Source organism: Camponotus floridanus, unplaced genomic scaffold, assembly GCF_003227725.1.
Source record: "Camponotus floridanus strain SB8 unplaced genomic scaffold, Cflo_v7.5 scaffold7, whole genome shotgun sequence".
In the NCBI taxonomy this organism is placed as follows: domain Eukaryota; kingdom Metazoa; phylum Arthropoda; class Insecta; order Hymenoptera; family Formicidae; genus Camponotus; species Camponotus floridanus.
The window spans coordinates 2176553-2199100 of NW_020229838.1; the positions used below are offsets into that span (position 1 = coordinate 2176553).

General features: G+C 37.1%; 7 protein-coding genes across 10 annotated transcripts; 3 read left to right on the top strand and 4 right to left on the bottom strand.

The window, feature by feature from the left end:
• Nucleotides 1-50: 50 nt before the first annotated feature.
• LOC105256609 lies at nucleotides 51-8303 on the bottom strand. Of its 4 annotated transcripts, none has more exons than XM_011266706.3 (11): nucleotides 7905-8303; nucleotides 6369-6473; nucleotides 5783-5921; nucleotides 4778-4942; nucleotides 4148-4694; nucleotides 3419-4012; nucleotides 2925-3335; nucleotides 2641-2832; nucleotides 1699-2552; nucleotides 1176-1619; nucleotides 51-811 (listed from the first exon to the last, which is right to left on the bottom strand). In XM_011266706.3, exons 1-11 carry the CDS (start codon nucleotides 7916-7918, stop codon nucleotides 617-619), a joined length of 3660 nt encoding a protein of 1219 aa, XP_011265008.1. In that variant the 5' UTR covers nucleotides 7919-8303; the 3' UTR covers nucleotides 51-616. The 4 variants fall into 4 exon arrangements, with proteins under 4 accessions (XP_011265008.1, XP_011265027.1, XP_011265017.1 ...); XM_011266725.2 differs by lacking the exon at nucleotides 7905-8303 and adding an exon at nucleotides 6578-7857; XM_011266715.2 differs by lacking the exon at nucleotides 7905-8303 and adding an exon at nucleotides 6546-7857.
• A 739-nt stretch (nucleotides 8304-9042) lies between these two features.
• On the top strand, nucleotides 9043-10492 carry LOC105256602 (ras-related protein Rab-18-B). Its single transcript, XM_011266684.3, has 4 exons — nucleotides 9043-9145; nucleotides 9222-9339; nucleotides 9437-9754; nucleotides 9895-10492. The coding sequence occupies exons 1-4, from the start codon at nucleotides 9075-9077 to the stop codon at nucleotides 10060-10062; spliced, it is 675 nt and encodes a 224-aa protein (XP_011264986.1). The 5' UTR covers nucleotides 9043-9074; the 3' UTR covers nucleotides 10063-10492.
• A 791-nt stretch (nucleotides 10493-11283) lies between these two features.
• Nucleotides 11284-11763, top strand: LOC112639516. The gene has a single exon (XM_025413720.1). The coding sequence runs from the start codon at nucleotides 11287-11289 to the stop codon at nucleotides 11752-11754; it is 468 nt and encodes a 155-aa protein (XP_025269505.1). The 5' UTR covers nucleotides 11284-11286; the 3' UTR covers nucleotides 11755-11763.
• Nucleotides 11764-11824: 61 nt separating this feature from the next.
• LOC112639501 lies at nucleotides 11825-12770 on the top strand (the record flags this gene model as incomplete). The annotated part of the gene is made up of 3 exons (XM_025413683.1): nucleotides 11825-12066; nucleotides 12135-12321; nucleotides 12412-12770. Coding segments are annotated over 3 exons (591 nt in total), but the record flags the coding sequence as incomplete, so codon positions are not given.
• A 628-nt stretch (nucleotides 12771-13398) lies between these two features.
• LOC105256596 (protein RCC2 homolog) lies at nucleotides 13399-16819 on the bottom strand. The gene is made up of 4 exons (XM_011266671.3): nucleotides 16382-16819; nucleotides 15574-15814; nucleotides 14448-15295; nucleotides 13399-14327 (listed from the first exon to the last, which is right to left on the bottom strand). Exons 1-4 carry the CDS (start codon nucleotides 16595-16597, stop codon nucleotides 14157-14159), a joined length of 1476 nt encoding a protein of 491 aa, XP_011264973.1. The 5' UTR covers nucleotides 16598-16819; the 3' UTR covers nucleotides 13399-14156.
• A 2381-nt stretch (nucleotides 16820-19200) lies between these two features.
• Nucleotides 19201-20500, bottom strand: LOC105256590 (mpv17-like protein 2). The gene is made up of 4 exons (XM_011266657.3): nucleotides 20289-20500; nucleotides 19771-20201; nucleotides 19446-19571; nucleotides 19201-19351 (listed from the first exon to the last, which is right to left on the bottom strand). The coding sequence occupies exons 1-4, from the start codon at nucleotides 20314-20316 to the stop codon at nucleotides 19334-19336; spliced, it is 603 nt and encodes a 200-aa protein (XP_011264959.1). The 5' UTR covers nucleotides 20317-20500; the 3' UTR covers nucleotides 19201-19333.
• An 860-nt stretch (nucleotides 20501-21360) lies between these two features.
• LOC105256583 (60S ribosomal protein L37) lies at nucleotides 21361-22496 on the bottom strand. The gene is made up of 4 exons (XM_011266643.2): nucleotides 22414-22496; nucleotides 21911-22046; nucleotides 21719-21803; nucleotides 21361-21478 (listed from the first exon to the last, which is right to left on the bottom strand). The coding sequence occupies exons 1-4, from the start codon at nucleotides 22414-22416 to the stop codon at nucleotides 21427-21429; spliced, it is 276 nt and encodes a 91-aa protein (XP_011264945.1). The 5' UTR covers nucleotides 22417-22496; the 3' UTR covers nucleotides 21361-21426.
• Between the last annotated feature and the right edge of the window lie 52 nt (nucleotides 22497-22548).

The following is a 22548-nucleotide window of genomic DNA, read 5'->3' on the forward strand; positions in this document are numbered from 1 at the left end:
AACTTTTTTTAGGAAATCTCGGGGAAAGTCGAAAAAAACACTCTTATTACTACAGCTTGCTAATCTTTCGCAGTGTTTACTCCTCGATAAAACGCTTTACACGTTAATCCGTCGCTTATACAAAAAGATCATCGCGGAGCGCAGCTATACACGGTAACACATGATTTCTTTTTTTATCTTACACGAGATTCAACAATGATCGAGTAAAAAAGCCGTCCACGTTTGTTCGACGTGGTAACAAGGGATTGGTAAAATATATATGATATATATAGCGATATACATAATATAATCTAATAATCTCTAATAATCTGTCGTATAACATAGAATCTGCATATAAATAATAAATAGGAAATAAGGGAGCGAATTGGTTGATTAGCTTGGATGGTAAGACTTTAGCACTAAATTACCGTTACGAAGAACATTTATATAGAGGACTATGGGAGAAATGGGTGACGCGATGGACAAACAAGAAGAGTGAAGATAAATTGAGAACAGTGAGAGAAAGAGATAGAGACAGAGAGAAAAAGACATAACTAACAATAGACGTGACTATACAGCTGATTCATTTGGCATAATAGTCTAGAGCGGACTTTTTTTCTAGCGCGATAGGATGCGGTCAGTGAAGATCATCGACCCAACTGGTATCTAGTGACTCGATGAGAGTACGGACGAAGGCCATCTCCTTCCGTGCGTTCTCTAAGATCACCCGAGGATCTTGGGACGTGCACCGTAATACATTCGGCGCCATCACCATCGCAAGATTATTGGCGTCCATTTTAGTGCGAGCGACCACCTCGGATCTAGCGAATATCTGGAAAATTGTTACAATTTCGTAACGAACGATTCATCAAAAGACATTCAACGGTGCCTCGAATGCATGCTGCTCGATTTAATTTAATAGCGTCTCGAATGTATGCTACTCTTGATTTCTCGTGCATTTTTTCATCGTGTGTTATTTCGTTAAATGTGTGTGTTGCTACATATAATGTGAACAACGCATATGTGCTAATTCTGAAATTCTTATAAAAGATCTCACCGTGCATTTAACGCTAAATATTACACATAGTTTAGACTTTTTTCAAAGTGTGTATGATTTGATGTAAAGAAAAATTTTAAATCATACAATTTTATATATCACGATTCTTTTATTGAATAAAATGAATAAAATTTCTCACCTGCAGAAAATGTATTAGATGACACAGCACGCGACGATTAAGATCCGGCAAACGATCGACAAGCGCGGCTACAATCGCCGCAGAAGCTTTTGGATCATCATGCCGCATAGATACGCATTCCACATAGAAGGAATCCGGTATCAATGGCTCGTACAGCTCGCGCACCCATAATTTCAACAGGGAAGCGGGTGCATGAGCATCCTGAGAAACTGCCAGAATCGCTCCATCCTCGAACCTGTCTAAACAGGATTTCAACGCGCTGACTTCATCCGCGTCTGCGGACACTCGGAAGATACCCTCGGTCAGCGTACCACCGCGTATCAACACCTGATGCGTCAGCGTAGTCTGTATCCATGGTAACTCTCTAAGTGGGAAGCGATCTCTTTGTAAAGCCATAACTTCCGAAAGCGTTGCACCAAACATAGACGCGCGAAAGATTTGTATCTGCAAGAAGAGTACAGAAGTATACATCAGACTCCGTAAGAATCATAAAAAAAACTAAATTAGTAGTACAATTAATTACCCTCGCTTGATCGATATCTTCCACTGTAGCCTTGCGAGGTTGTCGTTTTCCATGCGCGCCAATCCGTTGCAATCGCCTACAAGCTACGGTTGCATAATGGCTGACTTGTACGTGTATCGGCCATTTGGCGACCTCGGGGAATTGGAAGTTGGGATCGCGATGCCTATTCATGTAACCCTCCAGATAAGGCTCGAACGTAGCGCTAGGCGGCACAAAAGCCAGACACACAGCCATCAATTCCCATCCACGTCGTAAACTCTCCTTCCGTGGATTCTCCGTTGTTTGTCTGCAGATCTGTACGTATAACTCGTCTCGCAGGGGTGGTTTCGTAAATGCGGTATTCACAATATCCATGGCGACACCGTCCAACGTCATGCCGACATTGGCTTTGCGATCGCCCATATACACTTGAACCAATCGGAACAGATTGCAAGCCTCCCTCTTGAGCGGTTTTTCACCGTCCACCATCGCGAGCATGGGCTGAGGTATCGGGTCTTTCGACCAGCTGAGAATGTCCCGTACACTAAATTTCTTTCGAAACAACAGCCTAAGTCCCTTCGGCCTGCCACAGTTCAGATTGAGATTGTCCTGTGCGTACTTTTCTATGTCACCGCCGCCCGTACTATCGTCTCTTCGCGCTTCGTCCAAATCAGTATTATCGACATTCGTTGTACAAATACTCGGAGTTGAACTTACAGTGGGCATTGAGACTTGTCTCGTGGTTACCACGCTGTCTCTAGCTTCCGTCTGAGACACGATATTCGGTGGCGAGGGCGGTCGTGCTTGTGGCCTCGTCAATGTATCGGCGGTAGTATAATAAGTCGCTAATCCGGCGGTGTCGTAATTTCCTAAATCTTATATGAGATGGAATACATTAATTAAATTATACGTTCGATAAACACATATTACATATATTTTATGCTCTTAGAAATAATTCCTCACCCGCGTAATGATCTTCGAGATATTCTTGACTGGAAGAATCGCCTTGATTGCTAGCAGCTTCATCGTCAGCGAATTGATCATCAGAATCATCATCGCCTCTTCCACTGATACCTCCTTCACCCCTGCCACCTTCTTCGTCCAGAGAATCTTCCCCTTCCTCTACTAATAAAGGATCTCCAAACTTGTAACAACCTATGTATTGTAAGAAAAAGAAACAGAATAGTAAGAAACAAGTTTCATTATAAAACTCCACCATCAGCATTAAAATTCTCGGCTTTCATTACCTGATAATTTTGCCTGTTGAAGAATATAATGTTGCAATGGTAATAAGTGATCAGCATCAGCTAGAAGATTGCCATAAAACGGCGATGGTGGCGGACTGGGATTTCCATTACTCCTCTTTTTCTTGCTATCGTCTCCTTCGGCATGACCTTCAGTCTCCTCACCCGCGGCGCTATTGCTGCTGCTGTTGCTGCTGTTACTACTGCTAGTATTACTACTGAGTCTCTGTCTGGATTGTTCGTGGGTTTGACTTATCATTAAATAACGCTCGTGCATAGCATCATCATCCCGTTCTCTTCTTCTAACCTGCTGCTGCTGCTGTTGTTGCTGATGTAATTGTTGTTGCATTAGTTTTTGCTGCTGCTTTTGCTGTTGCACAAAACTGTAACTGCGACCCAGTGGCTGCGGTACACCTTGCAAAACAATGATCAACCATATTACAAAAGACGTACGCGCAGGAAGATGGCGAAAGAAGCTAAAAGATTATCTTACTTACAGTCCAGTGAGTTATTGCACGCTGTGTTTCGCCTATATTCCTTCTCTCTGTCACGGTCTCTCTCTCTCTCGCGCTCTACCGCTTCGAGACCACCTCTTTGTTTCGTTGAATTACCACCACTGTGTATGCCAGCAGCCCTACCGAGACTCTTGGCGGGATCGTTCCTTTCAGACAACATTGCACCGTACACATCCCTGACATTTGCCTCCGAAAGCGACGCCGAGCATCCGTGATGCCTTCTACCTATGCTACCTGTACCATCCTGTGGTTGCTTATTCATATTTCTCGAATGTATGGAACTTTGATAAAAGGCTGGCGAGTTTGTCTTGTCGAGACTGTTGACCCGTTCTCGATGATGCTGCTGTTGCTGCTGCTGTTGCTGCATCTCTCGCTCTCTATCTCTATGGTAACGATTGCCACTGTCCATTAAGGAACCATACTTTTCGCCCTGTGATTTGTAACTATGGCTAAGTTGAACCTCTGGAGGACGATATGGCGGCATTTCTTGCCTAAAGACTCGAGACTCCATCAGAGAATCGCGATATGGTGAAGTACTCGGTTCAGGACCGTACGAGCCTCTACTACTTTCTCTACCTGGAAATCGAAAAATATCGATTTATACATAAACAAAAATGTTGTACATTCCTATAACTTTTGTAATTACAATACAAACAATAATTATAATAATATAACATAGACATGTGGAAAGAAAATATTATATACTATTACCATTTTTACTTTTATCCAGGTCGAAGTTTCCCGCTCTACCTTCGCGTTGCGGATCGCTAAACGTCTTCTTCTTGAAGAGAGGTGTGCTGGTTGAAAGCGACAAGCCCAACGGCGGTGGTTCTCCCAGCGAGACAGACTTCTGATTCTTTACGCTTTCCAAAGTTCCGCTCTTGTGACATCTGGCCTCTAAGGTACCACTACTACTGTGCTGCCTGGGGGAGGATTGTGCGGTGCTCGCCGGCGTCTGGACAGCCGAACGATGATGATGCCTATGCGGCGAATCCAATAAACGATAACCGGTCGACTCCAAAGACGTCCTACTGTGCGAGACGGAACTGTCGCTGGATCTACCAGAGTCTTGCGAATGATTGTGCTGCCTGGTACGCGCCGCAGGTACGTCATGGTGCCTGTGATGCCTGTTATTGTGATGATGATGATGATGATGGTGTCGCCTCGTTGACGGAGACGGGGAAGGAGGAGAAGTTTGAAGATCTATGCCGACCGTAGAAGTCCGCGTTTTGTTCGCATTACCGAGAGAAAGAGCTTGCTACGAGAGAAAACGTAGCTATGCAGAATCTCGAAAAGTGTTGATGTATCGCATTAAGATAATCATAGAAAAATTAAATTTACCAAAGGCGGAGCCAAATTCGTATTCTCCTGATGGTTAAATCGCGTCGATCGACTAACTGAAGGAGTTTGTGTTTGCGTCGAAACCGATTCCTTCTTCCTCTGTTCGGTTGTCTTCTGAGTATCCGACGTACTACCACTTGCTGGTTCCGTATTTTGTTTTAATGTCTACAATACAAATATAAAAATATCTGAATAAATTAACGAATGCAAAATACAACTATATACTAATGGTAAAGTGCCACCTTTTTATAGATAATTGATTAATATGATAGTAGTCTTATATCTCTATAAAAAATAACGGATAAATGAAACGGATATTGGAAAAATAAGGAATATAGTGTAAACACATTATAAAAAGTAAATGTGTTTATGTATAAAATATATGAAAAATCATGATTTAAATCATTTATATACAATGTATGTGCGTGTATGTGTGAATTAAATATAATTTCATCCAAAAACTTTGTAACCCGTTATATTTCGGCATACAGGTGGGTCCTTCATAACATACCTACACATACATCGTACGGGACATCTGGCACTCGTATTCTCGTCAAATTTTAATTAAAGGAATAACATTATCGCGAAAGAAGTCTTATGGTATAGTAGCATGGTATAATGTAAACCGGAGTTTTTTCTCCCTGCTACAAACGTCTATTTATAGCTGAGAAGAGAGCAGACGCGCTTGCACACACTCTTATATCTATGCCACTTTAAGATACACAAGTTTAATGTGCGTTACCCGGAGAAACTCACAAATCATTACGCACACATTACGGCGCACGCAAGAGCCAAATACTCCCAGATTTTACGCGATCCATAAGCATGAGTATTCTGACAAATAGCAATGTATGAATACAATCTTATCCGTATTTTAGCGCTCGATAAGCTAACTTGTGCCATACACATGCACGCATATACGCGCGCGCGCACGCACTCCTACGTTTTATAGAAATAAATGTACTCATATAGACAATATACATATCGCATGAATGTTTCTTTTACCTGCAGTTTCGCCAATGGTATGATGTCACAGTCGGTCGGGCGATGCCACACGGTTTTCTGAGACGTCGCGTTATAATAATAAAACCGCGAGGTATTCTGATCAAATAACTCCCACCATTGATTGTTGTCCGTCTTTTTCCTACAAATCATTAAATGGGACACGCGTGTACTATGTGTCGTGATGTAGAGGAGGTGACTTGATACTTTCTCTCTAATATAACTTTCTCTAAAATAATTATACAATGGAACTGTACGATATACTTTGAGATAATTCATTAATATATGTAATTAAATTAAAAGCATGCCGAATATAACTGAGATTATACTATCTTATTACAACGAGATTTATTAAACTCAACAAGCTTTTAAACTATTAGGTGAGTAATATTACCTGTCAATAGAATTTTGAAAAATAATATAAATCTATTATTGAAAAACAGACACGGAATATCTATGGAAGACATTTTGAAATTAATTTTTTTAATAAATTATCTAATAACGAGAAAAGCTTTTGAAAAGAGTTCTGAGAGAAGATATTGACAGTGGCTGCTATCGAACAACAAATATAAATAAAGGAGAGGCTTACACAGGTACACCCGGTGGAGGATCCCATACGCATTCTCCGGTGGTTAGGTTAGCGTACATATGTTCCTTAGTACGTGGTTCTATGATCTCCACCCATTCCATCCTACTGCAATTGTCATCCATTAATATCTGCGTGTCCCGGAAAAACTTAACATCTACTCGCGAATCTGTATCATACCCTAAAGTAACCAGGGGCAAACTGTATCAAACCTTACGCAACAGCCTTTAAATCCCTTTTTTCCCCTTAAACTTTCACTTCTTACGGATTATTCGTGTCTTCGACAGGGTCCCTTGGATAAGTGGCGAATAAATATTTGTACATTTTAAACGATAATATCGGGATAAGGCGGGATCGATATGTCAAAAGTATACCGAGTGTAGCGCACGGACAGAAATATAATCGCGATGAAACGAGATATCGCGACAGCATACTCGTGTAGCTTCCATTTTTTTTTATTTATTCTTCCACTAGACACTTTGCGACGTCGAGACACATCGTTACGATTTCTCGTCGAGAAACTTTATTCAGGATGAAGGAGGAAAGAGTATCGCGGTCGCGATAACTAAATACGTATATACATGTTAAAAACGAGCGTACTACATCGATAAAGTAATTGGAACAACTCGAGATCTCGGGGAGAAAAAAATCACCCTCACCACAGAACGGGTAAATTGACGGAGACAAAAGGGAGGCTGGAAAAAAGTGGGAGGAAAATAGGGGAACCGTTCAAGATTCGCGATGCACGACGATACTTTCAGCCGGAGGCCAACGGAGAGGGCGATGATAATCGGGGCGCACGAAGGAGGGTGTTTCGCCCGTCCACCCACCTCGCCCCACCTAGCCCTGACGGACCCCGCAAATTGATAGGAATGCTGGGCCGCGGTACAACGAGAGAGGCCGCCGTCCGTTCTGATGTCATGCTGGCCGTTTAATTGGCTGAAATAGGCCGCGGTAATCCATTCGCGCGTAAATCGAGAGCGCACACGCTCGGGTGCGAGGAGGAAAGGAAAAGAGAGAACGCGGAATGCGGAGGAAGAGAAAAGAAAGACGGAGGCGCGATAGCGAGAGGAAAAACGGTGGAAATGCTTTGACGCTTTTGACGCGGACGAGCCTAAGCGCGGACTGCGAAAATGTGCGCGCAAGAGAGACCCGCCCATTCACGACGGCTAACTTCAGCGCGAAAGCGCCAAGGAGAAGCAAATTGTTCGGTTATCATCGAGAAAGACGACCGCGGTATCTTCTTTCTCTTTGTATGCACATGTACGAGGGAAAAAGAACACAGAGAGGGAAAGAGAGAAAGAAAGAGAGAGAGAGACTAAAGTATACGGACGAGGATGGAGAGAGGGAGAAAACTGGGACGGGTGACTAAAAAAAAATTCACTATCGATCTGCGAACACCCGTGTCGGTCCCGCGACGGCCGCGTTTTCCCTAGAATAACGAGGTGCGCTGCACTTCGGGTGCAATCGAGTCGCGAGACAAGTGCAATTTTGACGGGACGAGGCAGGCAGATTTTTCTCTCTTCGTCGCAGCCTTACCCGTCGGATGCCATCTCGCGTATCTCCGGTTGACTCGTCGTCGGCCGGCTCGTCGTCTTCCTCGTCGCCGTCGCCGTCGTCGCCGACGTCGTCGTCGTCGTCGTCGTCGCGACGAGTGCACCTCGATGCGCACTTGACTTCTTCACTTCACCTCACTCAACCACCTTCTTCTCCTCCTCACCCTTGCCCCGTCACGATCACCACCTCGCTTGACACTTCCTCACTGAGACGACGATGACACTCGGATGTCGCACCGTCCCATTTCCGCGAGCGCGAGCAGCGACGCGGCCCCTTCATGGCAGCCTCGCGGCGGCCATCTTTTTTTCTTCGTCGCTTAGTTCGTGCTTTTAGATCTCGCCGCGCCGCCCTACCGCCGCCAGCACTCCCCGCGGACAGTGACAAAAATTCGCTCTCGCACGCGCACGTCGCATGTGCCCTCTCCCTCATCCTCCGCCGATTTCCCCAATCCCCTCCTCACTCCTTGTCCCTCTCTCTCTCTCGCCAACGCGATTAGCTACGCGCAATCGAGCGAGCGATTAATCGAATTGCGGCCTTTAAAATCGGCACGATGCCGATCATGGAAATTGTAGAAAGCGATTTCATGTAATTGCGACTCTTATCGGGGAGATAGCTCATTAAAAATGACAATTATTGCGTACGCGCGATTGTTCGGTAATGATTCATTTTCTGAGGAAAGCGAAAGTTCGAATCGCATATAATCGTTGTTCTTTCTTTAATACGTCATTAATATCAGTATTATTGGAAATTTCTCGTACCTTTAGCATAATAATATCCTTGCCATTAATTAAAACAAAACTTGAAATTTAAATGGAAAATCCTGATGAGTTTCTCGACATGTCGATGCTTCCGCAAATTGGTAAAATAAACAGCGACATCTGTGAGATTTCGAGGAAAACCGCAACTCTCGCCCCTTCCTAATACTACAGTCACTGAGTCACTGCATTCGTGCAGATTCATATGCCTATCATGCCTCGCGACGTACTTTTTGTTGATTGCGAGTGCACGCATACTAGATACTAGGCTGCATGACGGTGTCAATGTATGAAAATTGACGTTTAAAGGGGAGAGGAAATTTGTATTTTCGGCCCAAGTGCTTTTTTTTTCTCCAAACCTTAATATCGCCGAGAGAGTGCGATCTATCGCGTCATTATGGATCAAGAGGATGTTTTAACGATACTAAAGATTCTCATAATAGGTGAATCTAATGTGGGAAAATCGAGGTACTTGTAAATGCGTCTCATTCCACTTTTTATACGTCATTAATTGAGATTAATCACGATGCAATGTCGCTTCCAGTATACTCTTGAGATTCACCGAAGATGAATTCTGCGAAAATATGCAAAGCACAGTCGGAATGGATTATAAAACCAAACAGATAACCATCGATGGCAATACAGTCAAACTCGCGATTTGGGTTTGTAATTGTAGTCTCTTGTGAAGAGAAAAGTTAACGTAATTATAACGTTATATATCGCGTATCTCAGGTTTATTAAAGCATATTCTTTTTATAGGATACGGCGGGCCAAGAACGATTTCGCACTTTAACGCCAAGTTACTACAGAGATGGTCAGGGTGCTATTTTAATGTACGATGTTACAGATCGAAATACTTTTGTAAAATTGGAGACATGGCTTAATGAATTAAATACATACTGCAATAGAACAGATATCGTCAAGATGGTAGTAGGTAATAAAATAGATCTGCCGAATAGGGAAGTGAGCACTGAGGAAGGTTTACAGTTTGCCAGAAGACATCAGACTTTATATATCGAAAGTAGTGCAAAAACAGCGGATGGTGTAAAGTGCTGCTTTGAAGAACTTGTACAAAAGGTCAGAATTTCTTACTATAATATAAATCTATATTCTATAATTATATACTTTACTAAGAAAGAAAAAAATATGTAATTATAAATATATATAATTTTCTATATTATGAGTAATCTACATAAAATGTAATGTTTACACAACAGATAATACAAACACCTGGTCTTTGGGATACTCACTCTACACGATTATATGACAATGGTACCATGACTGCTTCGAGATATCGAAGTGGGAAAAGGGGGATGCAGTTGGCTGCTAACTATCAATCTCTACCTGTTGAGTCATCCTCAAATTGTTATTGCAGTTTACTGTAATCATGGTGTTATGAGAAAGTGCATGTTTGTTAGAACAAATATATGCATAATATGTTTAAGGCTGAGACTACACAAAAAAAATCCGAGAAGCAACACAGAGGAGATCATATACGATATATCATCACTTCATACATGCTAACACTCGGGTCTTACAAAATTTACAATTAGGAAATAATTTTGTAAGATGCATATATTCACATTTACATTTACATCACATATACACATTAGCTATTGTTGGACATTAAATCTTAAATCTGTTGTAAATATTTATGGCATAGAAAATTAAATGAAATTTTGTGTTTGTGTGAACACATAATTAATATATTGAGAAAACAATTGTAAGTATTTAGTGATACATTTTTATAGGCCATAGATATTCTGTTAATCACAATCAATTTTTGTACAAGTAAAATTTGACAATTTTTATAATCTTCAATTTATTTTTTACATTATGCACAATATATGTTGAACACATTATTATTGTTACATCTGAAAAATGTGTATTATATTGTAAAAATGTAGTTAGGAATCTTGCTCTGTTATATCTATATTGTGCTCATTTTTAAGCTACAATCTCATTGGAATATGTACTGTGCTGAAAAAGTAGAGTATGTACTTCATAGAGAATTCACTATATAATTAAATAATGGTGATATTATACATAAATTCTAACTTATTCTCTGTATGTAAATAAAAAATTTTCTGGATATATGTGTTGTATATATCATTATTATTTTAATATAGGACAAATTTGTCACATAATCAATTTATAACAATTGCCTAAATAATTAATTCATTTATTTTGACATTTGATGCTATATCTTTATAAAATAATTCAAATTTATATTTTTATTCAATTTATATTTTTTTTAAATGTCTGATTCAAAAAATATAATAGACGAAAGTGGCTACACATTTCGTAAAACAAAACTATGTATAAAATTGACAAATAAGGGAATGTTTATCTGTGGCAAATGGAGTAATGAGAAATTGCTTAGCTTGCTCAAGGATAAACTTGTACAACATAATAAAATTAAATCTTTACCTGTGTGTACCAATGGGCAATGTGATGCATCATTTAATAAATTGTTGCGCTTTATTATTCATAGTGGAATATATAACGAATGTGTCTTAATGGAACTGAAAGGAAAAGGTATTACTGAATCTTTTTCCACCTTGGAATCTTTCTTTCATCATTTATACATTGAATGATAAATTTTAGGCATGTCGCCGCACAGTATCATAAAGGCAATCAAATATGGCCTTCTTAGTCTTACTGTTGAAGAACTGAAATATTTTCAAAGTTTTGGAATAGAAATGAAAAATGGATGGACAAAGGAAAAACTTGACGAGAAACTGATTTGGAATCTGATTATTACTGGATTAACTAAAAATCAATGTTGGAATATCATTATGTGCGGGCTAGTATCTCAGAATGATAATGTATTATATCGACTTTTATCGAGCGGCATTGATGTCCCAGGAATTTTGAGTTGGCCGGGAAAATCTAAGCCAATTACACCAACAATGATTCGTTTCTTAAAAGAGCTTGGAATGGACGAAGATACTCTTTGTTATGTAAAAGAGAATGGTATTGATGATGAGATCGAAGATATGCTAATTGATCTCGGTTATAATGATTACAAGGAAAAGGAAATTTCACAAGTAACTGAAGTATTCTTTTCTAAGTGATTTCAAAGATGTAAAACATATTACACACATATATATATATAAATGAATAATCTATATCAAAAGTTAAAATAATCTACAGGAAGTGTTGTGTAAATGCAGTCTGACTATATTGGAATCACATTCTACTATTCTAGAAGAATCTGATACTGCATCCGATAGTCCTTTGTTAAAATCATTTTCTTCTTGCAGTTTAAATAAAGTTCCTTTATCAAACGTTTCTATACAGTACAGTTCTGCTGCTTGTACCTGTTATTTAAATTTGCTACCAAAAGGAGAAGATGATGAAACTCTGAATAGAAACAATTACTTAAGGTATTTAAAAATAAACGATAAGAATTTAAGATATAATGTGTAATGAACTATATAATCCATGTACTTAGGCAAAATGTGATGGTGCCACTATCATGGGCAATAAGTAGAGCTTTACGATATGAGCCTTCAGATCCTATTCATTACATAGCTCAACAATTGTTACGTTGGAAATATAATAATGTTCCACAAGAGGAAGTATATCATGCTCAACAATTTGTCGCTTCTGCTACAATAATAATGGATCGAAGACTTATGGTAAAAATAGATATTTAATATTAATAATAAAATGTACCAATAATTTTATTTTAATGTAAAGATTTTAGTTCATTACAACTGTAATATTAGGAAAAACGGAAGCGTGAAGAAGAAGATGCCATTAGACTCTTAAATGAAGCTGCTATGAAAGATATTATTTGCAACCCATGTTTAGAGCGACAAAAATTATATCGCATTAAAGAGCGTTGTTGGAAATGTACAAAAGTACCAGTATCAGCACAAATAAAATAAATTTGCAAAAAGAAACAATATCACATTAAGGAGCGAAAAAAAGATAAAGCTTTTGAAAGATGTTTTGAAAATTGTTAAAAACTGTTGGAAAATAATCAATATTTCTTCTAAAAATGACTAGAGAAGACAATGTAAATTTCTTAAAAAATTCGTTTATTTCATATTTGGACTTGTACATTTATCAGAACAATATTTCAATGCGAAGATCGCATGAGAGTATTACGTGGAACGGAATGGAATGAATGTCTGGCATCACAATAAAAGATATTCATAATACATTCTGGCAGTGATCGGTGTTGTAAGTTCATTGGTACAATAAGGTACTAAACGCACTTTCTGATTTATTTAATCTTAATTATGTGTACTTGACCAAACATTTTTAACGCATCTACGACAATGGTATATGAGAAATGTGCTATAAGACTTATCTTGAAAGAAAAATATTCTAAAATATGAGATACTTATATGTCAGTCACCTGAAAATTCGTTACTACAGCAAAAACTCATAATTCTTCCACAGCTCTCTTTTATCACTTCATAATACAGAATTATTAAAATTAATATTATTTAATAAAAGACTTTATATTTAATAATAAATTATATAATTATATATAAAATCTATTATTAAAATAGATTATATATAAAATTTATTATATTAAAAATAAAATTAAATGATACTATCATCCTTCTATCTATTAAAACTAATATTTAATAAAAATTTTATATTTAATAATAGATTATATATAATCATATATAAAATCTATTATTATAATAGATTATGTATAAAATTTATTATAATAAAAATAAAATTAAATGCTTACATGTATCTTTTACATGTATCTGTCCTCTATCTATAAGTGACGTTTTACATAAAAAAAAGAGAATTATTAAATAATATTTCTATGAAATTTTAACGAAATGCATATCAAAAAATGTAAAATTCATATGCAACTGTTAAAATATTATCTACTTGGTTAATAGCTCACTCGCGTTATGTACAAGGATTATTCCTGCACATGTTTTGTAAAAACGATTTCTGCAGATGTAATGATTCAGGTACTACTGTGATGAATCAATGATATAAACTATGTGAATATGTAAATCGATTAAGAAAGGCAAATCGATAAAAATAAAGGCAGTTACTGCTAAATTCTATAATGTTCTCTTTCCAGTGTTCTCTCTTCCCAGTTTCTTCGTACAAATAACTATTTCCATTCTGGTGAAAATTACGACAAACTTCAATAAAATAGCAACGTATCAAAATATATCTTTTTGCATCTATCTTGTTTGGTCTATATCCTGAGCTGCTAACAGAATGGGTCTCAAATGTTATACACAAATCGACTTTCATTCGCGCGCATTAAGTAAAAACTGGAAGTACAAAGTAGAGTAATAGCTAATTCTATATCTCTCCTGGACGTTTTGTGGCGATCTATTGTTATCATTCCCGGATACTCCATTAAAACTGGTCAAACCGGTAGCTGTGACTCGCTGAAAGCGAGATTCTTCTTTCCGGTTCGATCATCTGTATAGCGTTGCAAATAGAAATTCATTTGCAGAAACGAGAAATACATTTTTATACCTTAAACAGAGTACACCTGCAGCTTATTAATCTTGGCCCTTTCTTCCTCGGTATCGTCTCGGCAGATCATAAGCGTATGAGATAAACCGCATGTAACTGCGGTAATGTATAAACCTTCCAAGGCTTTCACCTCCATCGGAGTTGTCGATGACTTTCGCATTTCACCAAAACCCTAAGATAAAATAAATTATAAATTATATCAATAGGAAACAATGAGAATATCCTCATTTACACACAATTTGAATATATAATTCTAAGACTCTATGTATTTTCTCAAGTATTTGTAGCTTACCAATTCTCCGAATGTAGGACTAGCGCCCCATGCAATAACGGAATCATCGGCCGCGACTACCACGCTTGTCTGTGAGCAACCGACGCATCGAATTTCCCAGCCAGATAAATCCTGAATAGGCTTGGGATACATGTTAGCTTCGCCCGTGCGCTTGGTTTGACCGAACATTAAGGCGGAGCCATGTACATTGATCGCGATGCTGTACGTGCTACCGCAATATACCGCACGAACACCGCGACTAGGTGGTTCCAGAAATTTAATCAGACGCGGTACCAATTCGTCGCGCTGCTCGTTGTGGCCCAGACGGCCGATCCCGCCAAATCCCCAGGAAAACGCACGATTCTTGCTGTCGATGGCGACAGTGTGATAATGACCGCAGCTAAAGTCCGTGATCTCGACGCGATCTAACGGTATCGCGTGGCCATCCTTGCCTCTCTCGACGTACAAAACAATACGCTTAGGCACTTTCTCGTAGTGAAATGCCATCTTTGTATTCGTGACGAAGTATTTACCGTCTGTATTGTGGCCTAAGGCGCCGTACTCTGGGCATCCAAACGAATGCAGACCGCCCTTGATGTCGAGGATCATCGAAAATTCCGCGCCGCATCCCACTTTCACTATCGGCGGTCCGGAATACTTCACCTTGCTGGCGGTCACAACGCAGGGGTCATTCTTGCCGACTCCACATTGACCCAGTTTATTGTCGCCAGCGGCAAAAACTATACCACGGCTCGTCAAAAATAAAGTATGATTGCGACCACATGAAGCTCCTATAATTGTATGTCCCTTTAAGGCTTCGACTTCAGTCGGCTCGTCGCGACGTTTTGTATCTCCGACGCCCAATTGACCTATTACAAATTACAAAGTCTTGGTACAACGCAATGGTGCTGTAATAATGATAAAAAAAAAGTAGCAACATATATAATAAAAAATGTAAAAAATAAAATGATATTAATACACATTAAATTTGAATTACTTTTAATATATTAGTATAAAATTATGATGCAACATTTATTCTGTACCAAAGTATAATATGCATACAGATTTGTTAATTTTTAGAAAAAAAGTATATTCTCTTATATATATAAGTTAATTCTGTAGCACATACATATAGCATATAATTTACCTTTATCATTTCTACCAAATGCTAAGCATTTATCATCCTCAGTAACAATAATACTGTGGGAAGCAGCAGGACCAGATGCAATTAATCTTATTCTTGCATTATTCAAGTTTTTAAAAGTATGCGGCGTCCACAGGCTGCGTCCTACATTTGCTTTTACTCCTTTAGGTGGTGCTTTGCGACCAGCCATTTCCCAATTAGTAAGGCCACACATGAGCAATACACCAGGCTTACCCCAGCCACCCTAATAAGAAAACAGATTTCAGTTATTTTTTGCTACATTTAATAGATATTTTATGAAATGCATTTTTTTATAAATTTAATAACATGTAAGTCTTCATATATTAATTTAATAACATATAAATCTTCACATATTAATACTAGATAAATAAAATTTAATAGCACAAATTTTTATATTAATAGTAGATAAACAAAATAAGTATATTCAACTTAATTTTTATTTGCAAAGATTAATTGTATAGTAAAAATTAAATATTTTTTCAATCTTATAGTTTGCAAAATAAAAACAATTACAAAGAATTAGAAAATTAATGCAATTCTAAAATATCACCAAAATTAACATTGATCACATAAATACATATTAATTCTACATACTTAAATATTCGATATTCTCGAAAGTATTAATAATAATTGCTAATTCATGACCTGATTAATCCATCGTTTAAAATACAAGACAATGCAACACGAGGAAACGAATTGTACTCTTCGCGTCGCGTCCGCGTCGCGGAAGCGAGTGGGAGGCGTGCCTATAGAGTTTTGGGGAGAAAAGAAAAAAAGGTCCGAGTCTCACCTCCGGGGCCGGCAGCTCGGGCATATCGGAGACATCGGCGAGCGTATCCTCGGCGACCTCGCCGGCATCCTCGCCGTCGACATTAGATCCGGCCTCGGCGTCCTCGACTTCGGATTCGTGCTCGCTCGAAATGTCCTCCTCGTCGTACTCGACTTTGCGCGACTTGGGACGGTTCTTGGACGTGCCGCTCGGCGTGCTCTTGCGCTTGGTCGACATCGCCAACGACGCTCTTCGTCTCTTAGGTGGTGAGCGATGGTGAAGAGGGAAGGTCGATTCGAGAGGGAAATTCGGCGGCGGTCTTTTCACGCTCGCGGCCGTCGCGGTGACATTTATCGATGTAATGGCGCTGAGGGAGCCGTGCCGCGCCGCCGACAGCGGCAAATCTACAACAAAAACGCGGCCACCTGGCGCTCAAAAATCATAATAAAAGCACGCTCCCGCGGATAAGTACATACATACATACATACAGAGCGAATCGCGCAGTTTATGATTGTAAATCGCCGGGACTGGCGTTCCGCGTTTCACGCGTCCCGTCCCGATGGAACGTCGCGGAATCGGATCGACTGGAGGTGGGCGGGAAAATTCGAACGCGACGCGCCTTCGATCCGAATCGAGAATACTTCGTCAGAATACACGCACAATTGTTACCGTCGAACGGAGAATGTGACGTGAGGTGAAAAACGAATGGCGGCACGAAATTCGAACGTGACACTTGACAGACGTCAGACACTTGAGCACGTGCGATGCGCTTAGGTTTCGACACATGCAACAGGTTACATTGTATTATTATGCGCGAACGCGCTGGGTGACTATACTTTGGCGCAGCACGCTTAGATTGAATGCTAGAATGCCAGATTTGAAACATATCAAGCTAAACGGGAAATTTGCTTTCACACGTAGTTTTCTTTAGATATATTATTATTAATATTGTTAATATTATTTTATTATTGTTATTACGATATCCTTGTGATACTATTATTAATATATTATTTTATAATTATTTTATTATGATACATATTATAATTAGCATTATTATTATCGCAAGTTGTATACCAGAGCACAGAATACTATTACAAAAACTATTACAGAATATTGCTGCAATATTCTGTGCAGTATGGGGTGAAAATGTATAATAAAAATAATGCAAATAACAATTTATATTAATTCGCTATAGACGCACTCTTATAAATTCTCTCTTTATTATCGGTACGTGTAATTTTATTCATTTGAATCAAACAAATATGATTAAGAAGAAATTTAAATAAATGTGGAAAAGATGAGTAAGTATTCAGAATCATCGATATCATCGGAGATCTTTTATCAAGATTCCATTTCGTCATTTATGTTGCAATCGAATTTCGTGGCTAAAGATTACTGACATAATACAAAGAAGAGATTATACACGATCAAGATTATTATCTCGAAAATGAAAATTGAAAAAATTCCATCACATTGTCGATTGATAAAAGTATAAGAAACTATGATTAAATTGCACGCGTATTCTAGAAGATGAAGCAGAGATAAGCAAAGGTACGAGTTATATAGGACAAGTACATAATCTTTTACAGTAATCTTTTCTATTTGAAAAAAATATATCAATTAACCAGATTTATCAAAGAAACGTAAGGATACTTGTAATTGCGCGTTTCTTCATATATACTCAATATGCAATAAAATACTATATAAAAAAGTTTATTTTCAATAAGAAATACCAGATATTCTTGATTTTATGTAAATTTTCTACAAAGTCAACGTAACATTTTATAAAATTTTATAAAAAAATATATCTTCAAATATTTAAAAAATTTTTTATATTTTCGCGAAATATTTTTTTACATATTACTCTATAGTCGCACAATAATGTTGCTGTAAAAATATTGAAAGTTAAAAATGTTACATGTTACTGAATAACGTATTGTAGTGATTTTTTGCTTACCGGGATTATTTTTATCACGTTCTCATTAATGAAAGAAATGAAGATGAAACATGACGAGCGATGGCAATTTGTTATCGAATATTTCCATAGATTGTTTGTCTTGCGTGACGTTGAATTTATTTGTGTGTTTGTATTTATGTCCATTAATCGTGTTTGTATTCTTGACGGCGTCTGGCTGGTTTAAAGACTGCGTAATCCCGTCGTCGCCAAATGCCAAACAAAAGCTGTCGAGCAAATAAATAAACTCAATGAGCGATTATTGCACGTGATAAGGTAGCAATATCGTCGTAGATTGTTTTGGGATATGGACGAGGATATGTGGACATCGTTGTACATATTCAATGAGACAATTCGGTCTTATTTGCTGCTGTTATATTTCGCAATATCTGTTGCACTTTTACAAACAATTTATGATATATGCTGACACACATTGTGCAAGACAAAAAAATTCAAATTTATTCAAATGTAAACTAATTATATCATGGAATAAATTTGTTCGAGTAGAAAGCATCATATACTAGTTATATTTAATTTGTTTGAATTTAATCGAATCTTTAGGCTCCAATTTTGAGTTAAAATTAAAGATTAATAAAATAAAACGTGATTGATAACAAAAAATTGAATTATTATTTATTAAGAATAGAAACATCACGAAAAATATTGCTATCTTATTGTAATACAATTATAATTGTGCCTTGATATTTTTTTGAATTTTCGATATCATCCACGCTCTTATTGACATCGATAGTTTCTTGCACATATCGCACCAAGCAAACAGGAACTAATAAGCGATTTATTTATCATCTAATAAAATCAACAGACAACAAATAGGTGCGGGTTTGCGATAAGGGATCGAAACGGAAAGATACAGAGTAATTTTACTTGGAAACTTTTAATAGAGTTTTATTGCATATATTGTGTATAATTAGTAACAATAAACACATATATAATACATGCTTCGCAGCTATTATTTGTGCAGTTACTTTCTTTATTCAGTCTAGTCATGAGATTTCTTATCACTCACAATGAGCCTCCTATACATGAAATAAGAATATATTATTTTATTATAATTTCTTTGCAATTTCAATAATATCATGATAAATGAAAACATATAGGAAAAATACTTACATATTTCATGTAAGATAAAAAAATATCATAGACCATCGTCATAGCATTGATGTAAAGTACTCGATATTGCAAGGGCACAAAGAGGAAGTTGATGCATTGTGTAGGTGGCCAAAAACAACAATCAATCTAATATACAACATATATAAATAATATTGCAATAAAAATTATTTATACGTATATTATTATACATTATACATTATAAGAGAAAATTTTCAGTATATAATTCCGCATTTTAATTATTATTTAATAATTATAGATGTATGTTTTTTTATAAGATTATTAAAATGTTAATTAGCACCAAGATAGTTTCCTGTATCATACGTACTTTCCATGTATTGTAAAACTTCAAATTCAGTTCCTTGCAGATCTCCTCCACTTTGCGATGCTCCATTATTCCGAGGCCAACGAAAAAAATTGCCAGGCACGTAGGACTCGCGATCGATTGATCGAGAAGCGTTTTCTTAACTACCGATTTTGCGTTTTTACCCGGCAAAACTCTGTCTAAAATCATGTAAAACCAATGGTGAAACGGGCCTTGAAGCAGTCCGACCACTGTCATATTCCTTGTTCTCGTGTAATCGTGCTTAGGCGCGTTGGAAATTGCTGTCTTTTCGTCCTCCGGCGATGCTGCCATAACTCTAGTCGGAAAATATTTCTGAGAATATTTCTTCCAATATTTACTGTGCTGCTGGATTACATCCCCTGTTGCCATCATTAAACCGCAGCTCACGGTATTGGTAATTAACAGATATTTACCTAGATATATTATAAGATGCAAAATTATAAATTTATTTTACTAATAAAAATAGAACATTATAATCTAAAAGCAAGAGACAAACTTACCAAACAATAGCTGACGCAAAATACCCATTTGTAAAGAATTATATTATAAAATCCTTTTTAATTGCCTTTATAAAGCCTATATAATTTGCTATATAAACTTGGATTGTTTTAAATTTCGTTATTATAATAGAGATGAAACAGATTGTTCGAAACGAAAGCTTCTGTAATCGCAAATATTTCTTGTAAATTATATATATGCAAAAAAATATTAATTCAAATATCTGTTTTCTGAATCAAATTATTTTTTTCGAATCGCCATATATGTTATAAAAATAAATGCGTCGGTAGGATAACGCTCGATCCTTGACTGCTTTCGTCTCTAAATTCGTTTTTCTTCTTTTTATAAATTTGTTGTTATTTAATTAAGCGATTCTTCTTAATTCTTCGGTGCTTGTGAAGACGGAATGTTCGCTGGATAGATATGCGTGGCATAACTCTCGGACTGGCTGATTGAAGATTAATCGTCTTCAGGCGCAGTATAGGCGGACGCCTCTAAATGCACGATAGAACTGCACCAATCACTCGAGTTACCATCATGTATCCAACTGTACTGTTTAATGAGATCGCAAGTCCGTTAAATATACGGGACGCCGCGGCAATTAAAAATTCCGTTGAGGTTGCGCAGTATAAATGACGCGTCTTATCTCTTCCCGATCGCGTATTTCTTCAAATTTTCTCTCTTGTCTGATATGATATAATACACAAAGATACAGATTTATCAAAAGCTCATCTCACTGTTTATAAAACTGTTTTAAACGCTACTCGATATATTGATAGAAAAATAGAACTATGATAAGAAGAGCCTTTCCTTCGATGTACTTGCGCTTAAACTATATCTTATTTAAACATATTAGTATAAAAATTTTAATATACGAATTTCCTTTCTATAAAACCAAAGAATTAGAAAATTTAGATGGCGTAATAAAAGTATTCGTAAAACTAGAGATTTAATACTAATATAGAACTTGTGCATTGTAACTACAAACATTTCATGAAAATAACGTTTTTATTACTGATGCATTGATCCACTCTACATCTGTAAAACTATAAGGAATTTTTATTAAGATAATGATTCATTTAAAATTTTTTATTGGTAGTCGAAATACAACTTAATTAAACAAGATGGGATATTTATGCATTATTTAGCCGCAACAGCTTTAGGTTTTGGCAAGCCTTCCCTGAATCCATTCCTATAGATATAGATATGAAATAGTTACAAAAATATATATATACATAAATTATAACATAGATTAAATAATATAAAACATTTCTCTCATTTATAATTAAGCTAATATAATTTATCTCAGCTATAATTAACAAATAAGAAAGCAGCAAAAAATTGCAACAAAAAATCTAATCTTTTCTCGATTGATCGTTTTAATATTCAGTAATTATTTTTAGATTTTAAAAATTTAGCCACTATGACTCACTTGAATTTACGGCGGACAATCTTAAGATAACGCATACGGCCAGTACCAGTGGTCTTCCTCCTCTTTGCCTTAACTGACCAGTTGTCTGTAACCCAATAAAATTCCAATTAATATCATTAAATTTAGAATATTAAAATATATTCTCAAATAGACATATGATAGTCCTCTATGTAAACTTATCATGCAACTTACATGAACGCATCTTCTTGGCTGGGTAGCCACACTGAGCACATTGCGACTTTTGGATGTGGTAAGAACTACGTCCACATCTTCTGCACAATGTGTGCGTCTTATTACGCCGTTTACCAAAACTGGATGTACCCTTCGTCTGTGAACATTAAAAAAAAACACACGGTGAATATAACCTGCAACATTGGAGTCAATGTCGAAATTTGACTTACAAAAAAAAATGGACAGCGAACGTTACGATCAATAAATTTTTATTTTTTTAATATTAAACGAACAAAGTGAAAAATGAATTCTATAGCGTTATTTAAACGTGTCTGCGCATAAACATTATTATAACCTGTACACTGGTAACGTGTCAGTATATCAGATCAAGATTTTTTCCTCCAATACTATTCACTTATATTAATTCTACTAAAATTCAAGACATCTTTTTCATGCCGATAAATCGGCTAATTATTGAGATGACGGCGAAATAAATTGATTTGAACGACACAAATTTATCTTACCATCTTGGGCAAAGGATCTGCAGGAAGAGTCCGAGTCCGATCGTTCCTTTAATCAGGCTATTCCGAAATTCCCTGTCATTTCAATTCCCTTCGTTCCGATTCCCTAGAGTGCGTTCAAAAATCCTATTCTTATGA